Here is an 18,609-nt window from a genome sequence, read left to right on the forward strand (position 1 = left end):
ATCCTGGTAAGGAATTCTTGCGAAACTATTTTTAAACAAACTACAGAAACAAATTGAAGCGTCTTAATTCATCGGCTTTGTAATTAAAAACAAAATTTTATAGAAGCGTGTTTGTTACAACACGGTTTTATAAAGGCTGCATTAAATTTGATGGTGTTTAAGGAAGACTTTCACGAAATTACAGTCGAGTGTTAAAATGAGCAACAACTGACGATACAGGCTGCTATAAAATTTATTAACCAATTAAATGAGATCCATTGAAAGTTAAGGTTTCCGAGGAACAAATTGTTTATTGACATAATGAGATCTAAGACTTGCGAGTTTTCATTTAAATAAAACTAATATTTTCGGATTACTGCACTACTGTTTTATCTACATACTCCAGACTTTTCGGTTACTTTTACTCCAGACGTTTCGGTTACTTTGCAGCAACCATGATCACGGACACGTGATGAGGATGTCATCACATTTTCATCGATGATAACATCACAATTAGAAAGAATAAATATAATTATGTCGTATAATATAGTGTGTAATCTCCTTTATAAAAAAGATGTGCTACAATCATATATTGCAAGTTGTCACCTGTAGATAATATTGCATATCTGCGGATCAATCAGTGGGTTTTCTGTGCGCACCACTCAAGATCATTTCAGAAGTATCATATAAAATTGTTAACTAAAAATATAGGGTGTAACAGAAATAAATTTGTTATAGGCTTAAAAAAAAAACTTGGTTTAAAAACTCAGACCAAAATATTGAGGTACATTAATTATAATTATTTCTATTGAACAAGGAGTTTTTTTTTTTCTTGGGTGTGATCTTTCTCTCGTGATAAACAAAAATATTCCTACTATAGAGAAAATTTTTACCACAACGGAGCATAGAATTATTTTCCGAAATCAGTGGTTGGATTTAAATCTGTCATATTTAAAAGGTCAGGTTTGAGATCACCAACACTTTGAGAGGAATTTAAATTTTTTTGTAATTTAAAATATATTCTTAATTACTAAAGTGAGGTTAATAGTTCAATAATAGTAATTATCTAAGTCGAGGGGCGTCTAGAGGTTGAAGGTCTGCCTCTCGTGCACTAGGGTGCGGCTTCGAAACCTGGCAAGCACCAATGTGATCTTTTCCGAGTCATATGTACTTTCTAAGAGTATTTAGACACCACTGACGGACGGTGAAGGAAAACATCGTGAAGAAAGCTGGAATTATAATCTCAAACTATAAGTTTGAAATCGCCAATCAGCTTTGAGCGAGCGTGGGGATTAATGCTCTACCCTTCTCCATATGAGAAGAGGCCTCTGCTCAGCAGTGGGCTCTGATAAGTGATAGGCTGATGATGATGATGATGATTATGAATTATCTAGCTATATTAATCAACTACATCCGATTCAGCTTTCCTGATAAGCTACTGGTTAGAAAATTGTACGAAGAAATTAAAAATATAGGACTCTCAATCATTTATTACTTTTCGATGATTATTTTGTGAGTAAAGTAAGTCTGTGCATATTAGTTTTGAAGAAGAACTTCAAGAATGTGAGTCTTTTGTTATACGGCAGTCTCCTGAGCGCCAACTCCTTGTCCAAGTCCAGGTAATTGTTGATTTCCTTGGTCGCTGGTACCCATTTAACTGGAAGCAGATCTGTTGTCTCCGGTGTGGGATCTCTATAACATTTAGACGAGACATATAATTTGATTTACAAAGAGATTATTAATGGATTATATATAAGTTTAATTCATTTACCCGAATTTTGCGAAATTTGTCCAAAGCGTTGTCATTTGGTCGATCATCCTCTGGTCTTCATGGGTGGGAGTGTCTTCGTAGGATATATCAAATAGATAAGCTATTTCATCAGCATGGGCCGCTCCATCTGTCGTAATATTCATTCTCTTCTTAAGGAAATTCCTTTCACCGCTGTAGGAGAATAGATATTGGTAGATCTTAGAACCTTTCTGAAGATAATGATCAATGGTCCACTGGACGGGGAAGTTGAAAGTGAGATCTGAGTTGAATTCCATTAAGTCCCACCGCAACGCTTCGCTCATTTCTTCATCTCCGATATAGAAACGTCGAACTAGATCCTCCATCTCAGCAAACTCGTCGTCGTAAGTGAAGTAACCTTCGAGGACGTTTCTGAAGGTGCCGTAACCCTTGAACTGTTCAGGTCGCATATGTGCATACATCATAAGCGTTTCCTTGTTGTTGAATCCAGCTAGCATGGGTGTGTTCTTGATCTTGGGCGAGTCCACCATTAACGGATGTTCCGTTACAAAACCATCAACATCATCGAATCTCTTTTCAATGCACACTTTAAAGAATAAGTGTGAGGATAATGTGGCGTTTATTACCGAATTTGTGTCCATTTTAGATAAATATGACAAGGCTTCGTCTACGTCACTCGTTTCATAGCCTAATTGTTTGGTTAGTCTCAAAGGCGCATCTGGGATAGATTCTCCTAATAGTGTTAGTAATGCTGATCCGCTTTGTAATATAACTTGGTCAAATAGGCTCTCTTTATCAGACAAAAGGTGGAAATCGACCGAGCTGGCTCCAGCGCTCTCACCCATCAATGTCATTTTGTTCTCATCCCCTCCAAATGCTGCAATGTTACCCTTGATCCATCTCAACGCCAGTAATTGATCTTTAAGCCCCTGGTTCCCGGGCACTTCCGGTGTATCGAGGCACATGAACCCGTAAGGTCCTAATCTATAATTCATTGTCACTAAAACTACATCATGCCTGACCAAGAATTTGGGTCCAGTAACGAATCTGCCTCCGTCTCCTCCGCTAAAACCACCTCCGTGGATCCAAATCAGAACGGGGAGTTTGTTTCTAGAGCCCGCTATATTTGGCACGTACACGTTCAAACGCAGACAGTCCAATGTACCAGTTATCTGGTTTGTGAATTCGTCAACTTGCGGGCATGTTCTTGAATCGTCATTGGCGTTGTAAATTTCTTTGAATTCAGTTTGTGGTATCGAAGGCTGTAAAATAATAAAATTCTCTAAGTACACGTATCATACGATCAATAAATAAATCTTAATATCTATGTTTCAAAGGATACTTTGCTTACCCCGAAAGGATTATTTTCGTCGACAATTGCGTACGGTATGCCAAGGAACATGGAGTAATCTCCATCATCAGCTCTTATTCCCTTGATCAGACCCTGTTTCGTCTTCACCAATGGGTCCACGCGTACCAGCCCCTGGACCGCTGCGCATGCAAATAATAGTAAAATCACGAACCCCATTTTGGCGTGACTGTTCTTAATCAGTGTATTTCTTTATATTTATAGATTTTTGTACCTTATCGTGGATACGCTGAGTCGAGATTACGATCGAGGCGAGAGATATATCTGAAGCGTTGTTCGCAAAAAACACATAAATCAACATGGCGTTGGAATAATGGAAACATGCAATTAATTGATACCAAAAAAAGGATTAGATTTTATAAGAGTATCTTAGTTTTTGTTTGACAATATTTTAAGGATTATTTAAGAAGACTAGTCTCGTGCACAAAGCTACGTCACTTTCTTCGCATTTATCAAGGACTTAAGTTTAGAACTTTTTTGGCGCGCATACTTCTAAATAAACTGAAACCATCAAACAGATGCCAAAAATAGTTTAGCACATTCTTATTTTCTTCCAAACATGATTTTGTTTCATTGCTAGTTGTTCTCAGTGTCGATATGAAACGTAATCATTGACTTATCCTTGTTTACTAATTGAGATAATTCCGTTTGGTATGTGACGCCTGGTCTAATCAGTACTTGTCGGTGAAAGCTTTTCTGCTATCCGATCATGGAATCGATCAAGATAAACAGTGATAGATTAATAATAGTAATTGTTTACGTCATAGTATTTTTCTTGTTGTTTATATTATAACAACTGATTTTTGGTCACGTGTCTGTCATCAAGGTATTTTATCTCGTCGAAATCATAATCTCATGTAAAATAATCATTTAAAACTTTTATCGAGTTATTTTGAATAAACACTATTCTGTTTCACTGTATCGTTAAGCAATAGCTTCGGCTCTGATAAGGATGATGATGCCGCGTCCTTGACAGAGATCAAAATCACATTATCACAAACTTCGTATACAGCATCTGTCACGGAATGAGTTACAGAAGTGTTCTTTGCATTTTTAAAATCCTCCTCATCATGAGATCCGTTGGACCCAGCTCTGCATGTAATAATGAGTTTATCACTTGTAGTAATGCCTTGAGTAGAACTGAAGGCTCTGCTGTATCAGAGTTGATGTGCTTAAATAGCCTCTAATGTTTGAGTGAGCGGCTGCTGAATTTTTATGAGAAAGGCGGCAAAAGATCAGAATGCCTACTCCACACTCAATAAATATAAATAGTGAACAAAGAAAATGTCAGAAAATGCTCTGAGATCGATTTTTCTTACTTAGTCATTACGTTGCTGTTGGAAGGAGTTGTTTTCAGAGTTAGGTTGTGATATTTTATTATTCCTAAAGTTATAAATAAGTATGTACTTATATAATTAATACGAAAACTATTAATATCATCTGCAAAAGACTCGACTTATTCCGAATAACATTAAACACGAAAAAATGTAACCTCTTCGAGTGCAGAGATAAATTTTGTAACGACTTTAAGTTAGGATCAATTATTATCAGTACACCAGATATGAGGATTCAAAAAAAGATCCGTGGGGTTTGAGATAGGACTGTTATCTAAATTAAATTGACAAGGTAGAAAAAACAGTATGCGATCGTAATATTTCTTTATTATTTTTTTTGCATAATAAATAAATTTTATTAAGAATATCGTAGATTATGTTATAAATGATTGGTGCAGACTTGAGCGGTGTTGTCTCTATGAAGGATTTCTTACCAGAAGACTATACTTTTTTCACCCAAAGATCTGATGGACGGCTTCAAACAGATGATATGAGACGGGCTTCTTAAAAAACTTCAATTGCGATACAAAAGTTACTATCATACCGACGTCACTGTGTGTCGTTTTTGTATTATTTTGCTTTATATCCGCGGACCTTTTTCATATTTGCTTTGTAGAACAGCTCCCAGAATGTCAGTCGCTGTTTGAAAGGACGGCTTCTAATAGCGAATTCTTTGTCTATATCCAAATAATTGTATTTGTCTGCGGATATTGGTGTCCATTGGACCGGCAGCAAATCGGTTACCTCGGGTGTAGGATCTCTGGAAAATAAATAAATAAATTTATCACTTATTTCTCGACATCTGACGTGTTTAAGAAACTTCATTTGGAAATATATTGTTCATTTTAAATTTTAACTGCTTTTAAATATTATATGGGCTCTTGAAATTTTGTTTATGACTATATCATATTCTGTTTCAACTGATGGAGAGGAAATTTTAACATAAATAAACTCAAATATCATTGATTTTACATACATCGGAACCACTTACCCGTATTTGGCGAAATTAGTCCACAGTTTCGTCATCCGATCTATGACGAGCTGATCGTCGGCTGACGGGGTCTCTGTTATAAACATCGGATCGAACAAGTAGCCTAACTCATCAGCATGGGACGCGCCGTAGGTTGTGATATTATTCATCCTCTTAACCAAGTTTCTGTCACCGTCGTAAGAAAACAGATACTGGTACACACGAAGCGCCCCACGCTGGACGTATATCTTCAGACTCTCCTGTACCGGATATCCGTAATAGTAATCGCCTTCGAAGTCAATGATACTGTTCCTAACCTCCTCATTGAGATCTTCATCCCCAACGTAGAAATTACGTACGATATCAATCATATCGTCGAAGTCCTCGTCCTGATGGAACGCCAGCTTCAAGTTGTCCTCAAAGTAGTCCGGGTGCATGTAGTGGGCGTCCTCTTCGTTCTTGTTCATGCCCAAACCTTCCCTTGTATTAAACCCAGCAAGAATCGGCGTGTTCCTCAACTTCGGCATGTCAATGTTCAGGAAATGTTCAGTTATTATTGGTTCGACGTGATCGATCTCTCTTTCCACGCAGCCTCGCAGCTTTATGTCGAGATCGATCGCTGTTTTCACAATTGTATGCGGATCGATCTGTTTAAGGAAGTTCATTGCTTTTGTGACGTCGTTTGTTTCAAAACCAAGTCTTGCCGCGACTCTCAGGGCTGGCGTCGTGTCCACTTCCATAAGACCACCAGGTTTGAGGTTGGATCCGCTCTGTAATATCGCCTTGTCGAATAGCTTCTCCTGTTGGGACATGAGGTGAAATTCTACAGCAGCGCTTCCGGCGCTCTCCCCCATCAGTGTTATTTGCTCCTTATCACCGCCGAAAGCTTCTATATTTTGTCTTATCCATCTCAGCGCCAACACCTGGTCCTTGAGGCCCTGGTTGCCGGGCACCTCGGGCGTTCCGAGGCATAGGAAACCGTACAGGTTGACTCTGTAGTTTAATGTGATAAGAATGACGTCATGCCTCACAAGAAACTTTGGCCCGTAACCGGCACGTGAACCGGAACCGTGGAGGAAATAGCCGCCGTGTATATAAACTATAACCGGTAATTTATTGCGTGATGACGCGACTTCCGGTACGAAGATGTTCATGCGGAGACAGTCAAGGGATCCTTTCGCTTGCTGCGTGTTCTCGTCAACTTGTGGGCAAACTGTGCTGTCGTCTGTTGCCTCAAAGACACCATCGAATACCAGGTCTGATGAAGCCGGCTGATGGCAATAAGAATTTAGCATTGTAATATAAAATAATTTAATAAAATTTAAGTTTCATAGAATTGAAAATCATCGTGAGAGAACTTTCATCTCCCAGAGGAAACTTAAAAGCCTACCCGTGTGGACGATTTTTTCACTATTTAATGTTAATTAGTTTTTTTTTCACTCTACACAATTTTTAAATCCATACAGCTCGTTGTAAGTCCCTAGTAAATAACAGCGCTGAACTCTCTAAAAGTTTTCAGAACCATAAACCTTGCTAATCTTGATAAAAATCGTGTAATTTTTTTTAAATTATTCAAATAACTTAAATTAACTACATTATAAAAACGATTAAATCATAAGTAAAGAATCTGTATTATCTCACGATGGCATATAACTGAATTACTATTTGTGAGCCCCGACAAAAGTGTACGTAAAATTTGGCAATACATAAATATATATATCCTCACCCCGAACGGATCATTTACGTTGATTTCTGCGTATGGTATCCCAAGAAACATGGAGTAATGTCCATCATCAGCTCTCAAACCCCTTATCAAACCTGACTTCGTCTGCACGAGAGGGTCAACTCTAAGTTTAGACCAAACGTGAGCCACACAGACGGCCAGCACGCAAATTCTGGACCACATTTCACAAAATCTCCAACTGTTCTGTGCTATCGAGAATGTCTTTCCTCATTATATATACATATATAACAATACGGGTATTTTATTTTTAGGGTGTTTATCTCGCGAGTTATCTCAATGTTCTTGACGATTTTATACTATACTGTATTACCGTAACGTGTGTATGTCTTGTCAGATTTGATCATCACACTCCCGATTTGAATATAAATTCTACACATCAGTCTGCGTATTGTAAATGTTTGAAGTGAGACCAGATAAAGAAACTAGTTAAAAAAAATTGTTATAATATTCGCCTATAGAATGAAAATAAATAAATTCTTTATACTAAGTGTTGAAGCACTGCATGTTATCATGGTTTCGCCCGCGCGTGTATAGAACAAACTGGCCATGCATGCATATGCCAAAATTAATTTCAATGTATTTAAGTGATACATCGAAGGATAGACATATAGTCACATATCTTCTAAACTTTATACTATTCAAGAATTATATTTTTATATAGATTTTTTTTTGACGTCGTTTAACATGTAATTTAAATTTCATTATTACTTTAAATAATAAAATATAATACGTATTAAACATAGCTTATATAACTATCAAAATTTTTTCTATGAAATCAGAATGAAGTAAATTTATAGTCTCATCAAAATCGACACAGCCGATCAGTAATCACGCGGAACGGACGTACAGTTATAAAACGATATATGAAAAACAATTTAGAATTATGTTTTGTTATAAAAAATAGTAATAATATTAAAAATGTCTTTTTTTGGCATTATCTTTAGTTGATTTTGACGGATGCATTAGTCTCGGCTCAGATAAAAACCAGGGCCACAACACCCGCAGACCGAATCTAGGAACGATTTAAATGTGCATACATCGCTATAGGAAATATATTATAAGACAGAAGTATGAAAATTTACTTCTAATGAAATAAATCGTTTTATAATAAGATTTTAACTAGAGAATTTTATTTTATTTACTTTTTTTTTTCAATTTTCCCTAAAAAAAATTTCTCCACAAACGATATCTAATATTCGGGTGTATCCATCTAAACAAAACTAATACTTTCTGATATAATACGTGTTGTTATTTAAAAATTCCCGACGTTTCGAGATGAAAACTTTTCATCTCGTCCGCCCGCGATCGTCGTCGCTGAGAAGTAACCCGGGCGTCGGAATTATATAAATATAAAAATAGTTTAAAATAACCGCTCAGCATCCGAAAAGCTCGGTTTTACTACAGACCAATACGAAGAAAATAATTTTATTCGAAAATTTATGAAAACTCAATAGGCTTGCCTGTGTACGTTCAAGTCGGCCTTCGCTAAGGACGGCGCTGTTGTGTAACTTGTATTGAAAATGTCGCTCCGGCCGTGATCTTGATTGGGAACCTTGTCTCATCAATAATCAACGTTAATGAGATTCTTGTATGTTGAATATTTTAAAAGGTCGCCTAGAACTATTTGTTGTAGGTTAGTCTGACGAAAAAACTTGCATCTCATCTCGAGATCTTATTTGACTTCATTGCGAATTACATCAAAATTGACACAGCCGAAACTCAGACGTATTTTCAGTGTTGTATTTAATATTATTAAATGTATTTTGTAACTGAATTTTATAACACTAAGTTAAGTCAAAACTTAAGTCATTTAAACCGAAATATGTACATCCTAAGCAAATCTTAAATATCTTAATCAACTCTAATGCGTTTAACTATATTATGGCAAAGTTGCATTCAAATCGGTTCAGTACGCTTGTTCAAATTAACAGTCACACTACACACGAAGCGTCCCCCGTCTCTCATTCAATCTACGTTAATACTATGTGAGTTAAGAATGAAAAACCATTAAAGCTACGTTTGTAGTGACGATGGAAACTAGGAGTAAGCGTGCATAAGTGTTTACGTGCCAGATTATATATATTTTTTGAGAATGTTAAGCCAAATATAAAATTGAATCTACATTTGTTATAATCGTATTAATTTAAATTAAACTAATATATACGGATTACTATTAAAAATAATTAATTAAAATGAAAATTTCTCGTCTGCCCGTTATCACGGTTGCTCCATAGTAACCGAGTCTGGAGTATGCAGTTAAAATAATAAAAAAATCGTAGTAATCAGATAATATTAGATTCATTTAACTGTTAACTCGCGAAAGTCTTAGATCTCATTCGATTTAAATGTATTACAGTGATGTCCAAGTTCGCGGTCCGTGTGGACGCGGCCGTATCAGCCCTCGGTGGAGGGGCGGGTTCTGGTTTGGACGAGAACGACTTCATAGACGCGTCCCGTCTCGTTTATGATGCTGTTAGGGAGATACGGCGAGCTGTCCTCATGAACAGGGTGAGTGATAGAGTAGAGATAGGCCAAGGGGATAGGATGAGCAGGGTGAGTGATAGAGTAGAGAGTACAGAAGATGGATACAATTTTTATGTTGACTTTAAGCCCAGGATAGAGACTGAATCTATACCTTTTATGATAATGTTTCTAGATGGAAACTATATGTGAATTAAAATACTTAAAATATCACGGGATACAGGCGATGTTTTGGACCTGGCAGTACTTGGCCGTGTATGTCGTATGGCCTGATGAGAAGTCGCGATAGGATATTTTTATATTGTGATAAAGAAGTCAGCAGATGCTGGAATCCCATTGGCAATGTAACGGAGATGATGTATCATGAGATATGATCTTGTTCTTCAATTATGATAGTAACATTATCCTCTTATAAGTATCACTAAAGATAAGAACCGTATACTTACGTACAATTAATTTTTCCTATACAATTGTCTTAATTAGACGTCTAAGGCTACATATAAAACGAAATGTCTAAATTTATCCCTAAATAGGTTAAGATAATATTTCCCATGATAGGACTTTAAATGATTTTAAAATGGGTATGATTCGGTGTGATGTTGATGTCGCCACGTTTACCTGACGATGTACAGGACGAAGAGGATCTGGACCCCGAGGACGTGGAGCTCGACGAGCATTACACCCTGGAAACGAGAAGCAAATGTGAGATCACAGCTCGTGACGAGCATGTCTGTGTCGTGGCATGGTAGAGGTCCTGTCTGGTGCGGTCTGAAATATTTAAATGCCGTGTTTGTCTCGTGTATTTCCGTTTGAAGTAATTCAGTTTGAGTAAAAATTAAGGCAGAAATATCTTTTAGACCGTACCAAACTTCTCATCGTCTCATCGTCTCATCGTCGGTCTCATCGTGGAGTTTGGGTCGTGGTTGTTGTATTCTCTCCATTTGTTATTGAAATATCTAAAACATTTTCATTAATATATATATTAACATTGAAAATAATCTAATGGACGGAAATAATTGATGGAAGACGTACGATGATTGCGTTTATTTTTTTTTTATTATTTGTTAACTCGATCCTAGTGTTTTTGGTAACTTGTGTGTTTTTAATTATAGCTGTATATCATGTTTTGTGTTCTAATGTCGGTTTCATTCATTAAAACGATCTGGTTGGATAGAAGGTTGTCTAGGTTTGTGTGTCGATGAGTATCCTAGGGCTTTCCTGGATGAGATTCATCGGAGTTAGGTCTATGAGTTTGTTCGCAATCTCGCATAATTATTAATTCACCCATTTGTCTATGGAAGAATCTAGAATTAGTGGTCTATCCAACCATATCGGTATCATAGCATGCTTTATGTGTATGTGCGTCTGCATGTAGACAAGCGACGATCTGGACACCGACACGGAGTTTGAACCTGTCGAAGATATGACCATGGAGACGAGGAGCAGATGTGAGTACCAAGAACAAGGACTGTCTGTCTGTCTATTCTTCCACAATATATAACGTATCCTTAGGATCTAAACTCTCAATCCGTTTTTGTAGCACTTGGTCCATACCAACATGACTTCCTTGTATAACTTATATTCCATCACTTTAGTGTCCTAATTATTTGGAATGGAGTGACTGAATACCTTAAATGATATGACATGACAGAAAAAAATGTTGGCCATAAATTTTAGTTTGTTTCTTCTTGTTTCTTCTTCTAGTCATTTTCCCATCTCTGTCACTTTGTCACCTCGTGTAAATAATATTAATAAAAATGTTATTCAGTACAAACAAATCCCATTCCATCTTCTAAATACTGTAATTCATTAGACTGTTTTCAAATCTAGTCAATAACAATCCCATATATTTTTTCATTTTGTGCCCATCCCACCAAAAAGTCCCTCCTTCCATTTGATAGTCTAGGTACTAATAGATGCGGAATACCAACTTCGTCCACAAACAATATAAATGTCAACAAGTGAGTTTTCAGTAGAATCGTTTTAGACGTTGGCTTAGTTGAATTTTTCATTTCCTCATTATATTTTATGTGTAGATGTATTTTGTGAAGCTTTTATTGTGATATGTAAAAATTAAACGTACCTTTCTTGTTGAAATCTGTTCGTTCCTTACGTTATATGTCGTGTTAACAGCGAGCGCCCACACCGGAGAGCACGGGGTCGACGAATATCCGGACATCAGTGGAATAACGAACGCAAGAGTAAGCTATAATAAGGACTTACTGATATTCTGTCTGTAAAAAAATTTTGTTAATTTGGTAAACATATATAATACTAATGTTTCAACCAAAAATGATTTCCATTATCCCAAGTTATTGAGTCTCATTTCACATCCAGAGAATAAGTCAACGACATTTAAAAAAGCAGTTGACATTCCTCTCGTGTCATCCAAAGACCCCCAAAGAAAATAACCCTCACTATTGCAATATATATGAGTCGTGACCAAAATAGGAAGCCATGCGGAAAATGACAGAAGAAGATAAGAGGAAGATACTCCAGCAAGTGGAGTTGTTCAGACGGGAGAAGATGACCTTCGACAACGAGGTCGCTAAGTGGGACGATGCCGGAAACGACATCATAATGTTGGCCAAACACATGTGTATGATCATGCTCGAAATGACAGACTTCACCAGGTGAGGGTAGACAAATAGAGTAATTATGTCTAGTTGTAATTTCATAGAAGTGTAGAATAGAAAGTACTTTGTGTGAATTTTATTATCCTAATACAAAAACTGGCCTATGAATGTAAAAATTGTTTCTGTAAGAGCATTAAAGTTCATACTGGTGATATTTTGTCGTATGTCCTGAATATGGTCAAATTAAACGCAAACAGAGGCCGCGGTCCCTTGAAGACGACCATGGACGTCATTAACGCGGCCAAGAAGATATCGGAGGCTGGAACTAAACTGGACAAACTCACGAGAGAAATAGCCGAACAGGTAGGAACTGTGTAGTTATAACTAGACAAGGGTGTTTCAAGAAAAAATACATTATTTATTTATTTATTTATTGGGAAAAACATTATATAACAGAATGTTATCTAAGAGATTAAAAAATTTTTTACTACTATACATACTCCCGACGTTTCTGTTACTTTGCACCAACCGTGATCACTAAAACGTCTGTCTCTTGGTCTTGTTATTTGTCATCACTAAAAAAATATTATTTTTATTTAAATGTGTAAATGTTAGCGAGTCACTACCTTTATGTATCCGTACTCTAGTGCCCGGAGTCGTCGACCAAACAGGATTTGCTGGCCTACCTTCAGCGTATAGCGCTCTACTGTCACCAGATACAGATCACCAGCAAGGTGAAGGCGGACGTTCAGAACATATCCGGCGAGCTGATCGTTAGCGGGGTAAGTGGTCACAAACATACACACACTAAAAAACTACTCACTTCACGTAACTTCATATTTTGATGAACAAATTCCCCTTCAACAAGCGCAGTGTCAGTCAAAAACTATCATACACAATGTCTGATAGTCCTGTGAACATTATTAATCTTAAAATGTACGGTTGGACGTATCTTGAGTGTGCACAAGCCTTAATAATGAAATTCCTAACAGTTGGACAGCGCCACGTCTCTCATACAAGCTGCCAAAAACCTGATGAATGCTGTGGTGCTGACGGTCAAGGCCTCGTACGTCGCCTCTACGAAATACACCAGACAGGGCACTATCGCCGTAAGTATTGAAAAAACAACACATTGCATAGAATTTACATCGAAACCCCGTGTATTATATAGTAGATACGTAAAAAACATCATCAAAATCGGTCCAGCTATTTACAGAACAGAAATTTCGATGTAATCGATTCGGTTCGGATTTTTCGCGTGTTCGATTAAATTTATAGTTTTCACACAGAAATAAAAAATAACTGAATTTTTTTCAAACAAGTTTTACAAAACACGCATATAGACTATATCTTTACGACATCGTTATAAAAATTGTATGGTAACTAATCTATTAAATGACAAATATTTTTACTTAATCCGTAAAAGTTACGAAAATTATATTTTTTTCCAAATTTCATTAATTGATTGTGTTCAAGCGTATCACACAGTAGCCGTGGATGTTTGGAAAACGTTTTTAGATGATTTACTGATCTTAACTTTTACGCGATTCGGTTGTTGACCTGTCTTCTCAAAAACGCTGTGATGGGTCACATATGGACCTAACGTAGGTCCTTCTGGAACTTGGGTTTTTAACTGCAAATTAATATACCGATACTAAGATGTTCTAATAAGTATTCCTATCTGGCGTCGAATCACAATCAACTGAACATATCAGCTAGGACCTGCGCTGAACATGGCCGCCAGTAATTAGTTACTGATGTGAACCAAATAAAAATGGAATGTCCGCTTGCCAGAGTATGATTCAGGCTTACGGAGGGAAGCTTCGTGACGCTGGGATAGAACAGCAAAACACTTGGCCCATAAAAGTTATTTCTGTTGCCATCTCCAAGGGCTCTCTCGGAACGTCATGAAACTTCTCTCCGTGTATCAGGACGCCCGGGAGCGCTGACTTACGATTACTTAGTTAGGCTTGTACCAGTGTAACGCTATTAATGACAGCTTTTTTCGCTTCCCGAAGAACAATTACGTAAGTCTTAGGATATTTTCGTCCTGTTTAGTGATATAGTAACGCTATTGCCTCCAGCTCCGTCCGCGGAGTAGTTTCATTTTCAACGGAGCTCATCAGCTTGAGTTCGGTTTAGATTCTTTATTATTTGCATTTAAATACATTTTCTTGTAAAGCCTCTAAATACCAGATTCCTGACGGTTTGTATTTTTCTCTAAGTTCCCTATCACTTTAAGCTATTTCAGTCTTAGTATCACCGTCTGCTTGCTGTATCATTTCTTTTCTGTAACGCATGCCTAGATCGGTCATTTATTTTAGCTTCTTCGGAATGGCACGTAATTTTTTTTATGTATGTGTTTGATCTCGATACAATGTTGGAATTATATCAAAAATATTGACAAGAGACATTTCCAGTCACCCATAGTGGTGTGGAGGATGAAGGCCCCGGAGAAGAAGCCGCTCATAAGACCGGAGAAGCCGGAGGAGGTGCGCGCGAAGGTCAGGAGAGGGAGTCAGAAGAAACAACCCAGCCCCATACACGCGCTCGCCGAGTTCCAGAGCCCAGCCGAGAGTGTGTGGTGAGTATACAGACGGACAGACAGAGAGACACAGGCACCGACACTGTGCCACCGACAAGACTTGTGACTACCGCTGTTATTGAAGTCGGTGAAAAAAAACGACCCGAGCCCCACCAACACACAACACTAAAACATATTCCTCCTTGTTTCAGATTTCACGCAAACGAAGATATTTTTTTATTATTATTATTATTTATCAAAAATACGAACAAATTAATTAACATGATTCCTCACAAGAACATTGTTTCCAAAACAATTAGACTTTGTAATAAAATTTGTATTCACATCACTTGCCGCTGTTTGAGAAGAGACGAGAAAATACTCAGAGGAAGTGTTTGGGATGGATTTAATATCAACGTAGAGTAAGCTTTTATATACGTAGGAGAATAATTACAAATATATATATATATGTGTACTCTCTAAGACTTTTTTCCCAAATAAAAAATAAAGTTATCTTATACCTAACTGAAGAAAACATTAAAAAAAAATAAAAAAATATCGTACCTATCCTTAAGTTTTGAAGTCAATTTAATGGAAATTTTTTAAAGAATAATATTTACTAGCGTTCGATAGACGGCGGGTCGCGTTACGGGCGGGAGTGTTATAGGTGTAAGGTCGGGGGGAGTTGTTTTTTTTTGTGAACAAAAAAATTTTTTCCGGTCGTTTCGCTACTTTTTTTTAAATTTTGTTCACAAAAAAAAAACGGGAAAATATTTAATCGTAGAAGTAAATTAATGAGCGGCGACAGCTTCGTGGTGTTCATTCTGAATAATAAATGAGTATGTAGGTAGTTGAGAAAGTTTTAAATTTTACGTCTGATATCATTCGCAAATCTTCACTGGTAATTGTTTGTAGCTCTTTCTAACCTGGGAGCGGTCTCAACTACTCTTGGCAATCATCTTAATATGTGTTAATATATCTATATATATATATATATGAGTATATAAAAGTGAGATTTAAATACTTATATATATACATATATAAGTTTGTATCGCTCTATTTACATCAACACGAACTGGGAGTTACATTCTGAACTCGACGTAGAACTATTTAAGGTTTTTGTAGAGATTTTAAAACTTTTCTATGTAATTGATGAACAATAAACGTATTAATCTATGCCATGATTATTTTATTTATAATTTTTATATAAAAAAAAATGTATTTAAGTAAAAATACTGGTGTGTGTTGTCTGAGAAATAAAGACAAATTTTTTAATGGTGCCACATTATGAGTTTGCCTCTGTTCACATTCACGTAAAAATTGCTTAAATGATTTTGATGAAGCTCTGCAGTGACGCAGGTTAGAGATCGGGATAAGACAGGCTGTGAGTTACCCTGAAACACAACACTACCTCCGGATCCAGACAACAGGCGTATTGTGTGAAGTGACGCGACACGCGATAGATGGCGCTGACGGTTCACACGAAATATGTGCAAATAATTTCTTATAAATAAAATTAAATGGTTTGTTGAGAAAAAAACTTTATTCCGACATTAACCTGAGTCTGTAAGTCATTACACGAAGTTGACAAAACAGAAAAAACATTCTATTATATCTGCGACAGACAGTTCTCCGTATGAAAATCTGGTTAAAAACTTTATCAGCAATTTTCTAGTTAATTTAATCCAGAACAATATTGATTGATTATTAATAGTCTTATATATATTCAGTTAGTATCACTTCACGGGTCCACCTTCACCCGTTTCGTCGGCCTCTCATCGCTCTCTTCAAGACATCTTTTATTATTGTCTACGTTTTCCTTATCTTTCTTTCCTTTACCTTTTCCTTTATCTTTCGTGTAGTATTCAACAATCTTGTGACTATTCTCTCCGGTCAAAGGCTCCAGTTCTATACTGTCATCTAGCTCTTTGTTCCTGGGCTTCTCGTCGTTGTTGTTGACTTCCTCGTCGTCCGAGTTAATCACATTTCTTCTAGGTTTTGGCTTCGAACTGCCCGCTGTAAATAATATTGTCCATTGACTATTAAATATGATGTTCCAAAGTAAGTTTGTTTTTAAGATTTTCTCTAAGTAAATACACAAATACTAAGAAGATTATTTTTGTTTTTTTCTTCATACAATTGTCTTTTTTATGGATTCGAATATAACATTGATAAACATTTTAAGTAAAATTTAAAAAATTATAATTTTTTAATTTTTATGAACCCTTTTCATTAATTTATGACTTCAAGAAATCCTTGAACTTAATTGATTATCTTATTTTTTATGAAGTTGGTTAAGAAGATAACAATTATTCATATTAATACCAGTTTCAAGACTTTCTTCAGCCGGTTTGTTAATGAAGAAGTTGGTGATGGGTTTCTGCCACTTGGGAGTTTCTCTCGGACACACCGGGTTACCGCCGGAGGCACTTCTAGATTTATCACCGCTGCCTTAAATAATAAACATAATATTGACTTATTTGTATGTCGGAGTTATAATGAAATATGTAGCCATAACTTGTATAAAAAATAAATAAATATTTGATGGAAGTAAATGAGTAATTATTTAAAAGCTTTATAATTCTACTCTAAATAATTGTATTTAATAGATATGACTAAGAAACTTAAAGTCGACACGAACATTAAACACAGACCTTATTTACATTGATGTAGAGTAAATGTGTGTACCTGTGGAAGATGTTGAGCTCGGAGGCGGAGCAGCACTACATCTTGCTTTGCTGCTTTTACCCGAAGATACTGGAAATTTAAAATGAGGGTTTTGATATATTTTGTGTGACCTAAGTGAATTATGCCCTAACACTAGAAATGTTGAATGACTTGATAAAATAATCAAATGAATACAATTGAAATGCCCTATGTTATTTATTGCATATAGTATTTGTTAAAATAAGCCTCAGTGTAACACGGAGATTAAGAATCTTTCAACGTTTGTCTGTTTGAATTTTCTATTTTGTAAATTTACGCTTACTTTTTGCACCCACCGACGCCTTGGTTCTAGCCATTACACTATAAACTCTATACAAATTAAAAACTAAACTCATTCAAAACATTAAAACTTTTCGTCATCGCGCTCTTTATTTATCTAGTGTTGGTGCGCGCCAATTTTCAATGACATTTAAATGACATATGTCAAAAACTTTTTATACTATGAAATTTTAAAAGAGGCGTTTAGAAATATCTTTCTAGTGCTTATTATTTGTAATATTTAATTAATTCAAAATTTATATTTTATAGTACGGTAATGAAAAATATCTTTGCTATTAATATTTAGTTCGATTACAATCAACGTTATAATAATTTAAACTAAACAACAACGCCTTTACATTAAAAATTCGCCAGAAGAAAAGGCACATATTTCAAAGCTTTTTAAAACTGAAATACAAAATTAAAAAACAATAAATTTTACCAGAGTAATTTATTACAATTATTTAATAGATGCCTTTCAGGACACATTAATATACTCAGTGAGTGTATATAAATCTTTACACGTAATATATCCAGACTACTTAAATATGATACTACTTTAGCGCGCGCGACGTTAAGAAAATTAAAAATGTCTAAGTTTTCATAGTGAGGTATTTAAATTATTTACAATTTAGACATCTTCAAAATGTTTACATTCTTACAAACATAGTGCACTCACCATTTAAGGCTACGTTTTATTAATGAGATCTAAGACTTTCGTTAGTATTCATGGAAATAGTACTAATTTTTATTATTTTAACTACATACTTCCGAAAATTCGCTTACTTTGCAGCAACCGTGATCACGGAGACGAGACTGTATATTTTTATTCTCAACTTACCATCAAGAACGTTGACTATCAAGCCAACCACTATCCAGGTGTAATTAAGAACTAAA

General features: G+C 36.0%; 4 protein-coding genes across 6 annotated transcripts in view; 1 reads left to right on the forward strand and 3 right to left on the reverse strand.

Annotated features, from left to right (window-relative positions):
• The window catches only part of LOC116778322 (catenin alpha), a 33,701-nt gene extending 17,795 nt beyond the window's left edge, over positions 1–15,906 (forward strand). For 2 of the 3 annotated variants that reach the window (XM_061525968.1, XM_061525969.1), the window contains exons 16-24: positions 9,503–9,654; positions 11,003–11,075; positions 11,761–11,828; positions 12,079–12,260; positions 12,461–12,566; positions 12,851–12,985; positions 13,196–13,312; positions 14,624–14,787; positions 14,940–15,906. In XM_061525968.1, coding sequence (XP_061381952.1) covers positions 9,503–9,654; positions 11,003–11,075; positions 11,761–11,828; positions 12,079–12,260; positions 12,461–12,566; positions 12,851–12,985; positions 13,196–13,312; positions 14,624–14,787; position 14,940 — 998 coding nt within the window. In that variant the 3' untranslated portion in view covers positions 14,941–15,906. Of the gene's footprint in view, positions 1–9,502; positions 9,655–10,259; positions 10,330–11,002; positions 11,076–11,760; positions 11,829–12,078; positions 12,261–12,460; positions 12,567–12,850; positions 12,986–13,195; positions 13,313–14,623; positions 14,788–14,939 lie in introns of all 3 variants that reach the window. The other variant, XM_061525970.1, reaches the window with a different exon arrangement.
• Positions 1,452–3,284, reverse strand: LOC133319890 (bile salt-activated lipase-like). The gene is made up of 3 exons (XM_061525974.1): positions 3,081–3,284; positions 1,751–2,991; positions 1,452–1,671 (listed from the first exon to the last, which is right to left on the reverse strand). Exons 1-3 carry the CDS (start codon positions 3,255–3,257, stop codon positions 1,485–1,487), a joined length of 1,605 nt encoding a protein of 534 aa, XP_061381958.1. The 5' UTR covers positions 3,258–3,284; the 3' UTR covers positions 1,452–1,484.
• On the reverse strand, positions 4,861–7,308 carry LOC133319889 (acetylcholinesterase-like). Its single transcript, XM_061525973.1, has 3 exons — positions 7,129–7,308; positions 5,424–6,673; positions 4,861–5,192 (listed from the first exon to the last, which is right to left on the reverse strand). Exons 1-3 carry the CDS (start codon positions 7,306–7,308, stop codon positions 5,003–5,005), a joined length of 1,620 nt encoding a protein of 539 aa, XP_061381957.1. The 3' UTR covers positions 4,861–5,002.
• Positions 15,907–16,251: 345 nt separating the features above from the next.
• Positions 16,252–17,856, reverse strand: LOC116778332 (PCNA-associated factor-like). Its single transcript, XM_061525975.1, has 4 exons — positions 17,717–17,856; positions 17,416–17,484; positions 17,053–17,178; positions 16,252–16,743 (listed from the first exon to the last, which is right to left on the reverse strand). Exons 1-4 carry the CDS (start codon positions 17,787–17,789, stop codon positions 16,469–16,471), a joined length of 543 nt encoding a protein of 180 aa, XP_061381959.1. The 5' UTR covers positions 17,790–17,856; the 3' UTR covers positions 16,252–16,468.
• Positions 17,857–18,609: the final 753 nt, after the last annotated feature.

Source organism: Danaus plexippus, chromosome 31 (genome assembly GCF_018135715.1).
Source record: "Danaus plexippus chromosome 31, MEX_DaPlex, whole genome shotgun sequence".
NCBI classification, from domain to species: Eukaryota; Metazoa; Arthropoda; class Insecta; order Lepidoptera; family Nymphalidae; genus Danaus; species Danaus plexippus.

Excerpts from the sequence above, each read along its gene's own strand:
- LOC116778332 (XM_061525975.1), bottom strand. The coding sequence starts at position 17,789 with ATGAGTTTAGTTTTTAATTTGTATAGAGTTTATAGTGTAATGGCTAGA. Across the intron at positions 17,485-17,716 it reads GGCGTCGGTGGGTGCAAAAA|TATCTTCGGGTAAAAGCAGC; the intron begins GTAAGCGTAAAT and ends TTAAATTTCCAG. Across the intron at positions 16,744-17,052 it reads TGAAGAAAGTCTTGAAACTG|CGGGCAGTTCGAAGCCAAAA; the intron begins GTATTAATATGA and ends TATTATTTACAG.
- LOC133319890 (XM_061525974.1), bottom strand. The coding sequence starts at position 3,257 with ATGGGGTTCGTGATTTTACTATTATTTGCATGCGCAGCGGTCCAGGGG. Across the intron at positions 2,992-3,080 it reads ACGAAAATAATCCTTTCGGG|CCTTCGATACCACAAACTGA; the intron begins GTAAGCAAAGTA and ends ATTATTTTACAG. Across the intron at positions 1,672-1,750 it reads ACAAATTTCGCAAAATTCGG|AGATCCCACACCGGAGACAA; the intron begins GTAAATGAATTA and ends TAAATGTTATAG.
- LOC133319889 (XM_061525973.1), bottom strand. The coding sequence starts at position 7,308 with ATGTGGTCCAGAATTTGCGTGCTGGCCGTCTGTGTGGCTCACGTTTGG. Across the intron at positions 6,674-7,128 it reads ACGTAAATGATCCGTTCGGG|CCGGCTTCATCAGACCTGGT; the intron begins GTGAGGATATAT and ends TATTGCCATCAG. Across the intron at positions 5,193-5,423 it reads ACTAATTTCGCCAAATACGG|AGATCCTACACCCGAGGTAA; the intron begins GTAAGTGGTTCC and ends TTTATTTTCCAG.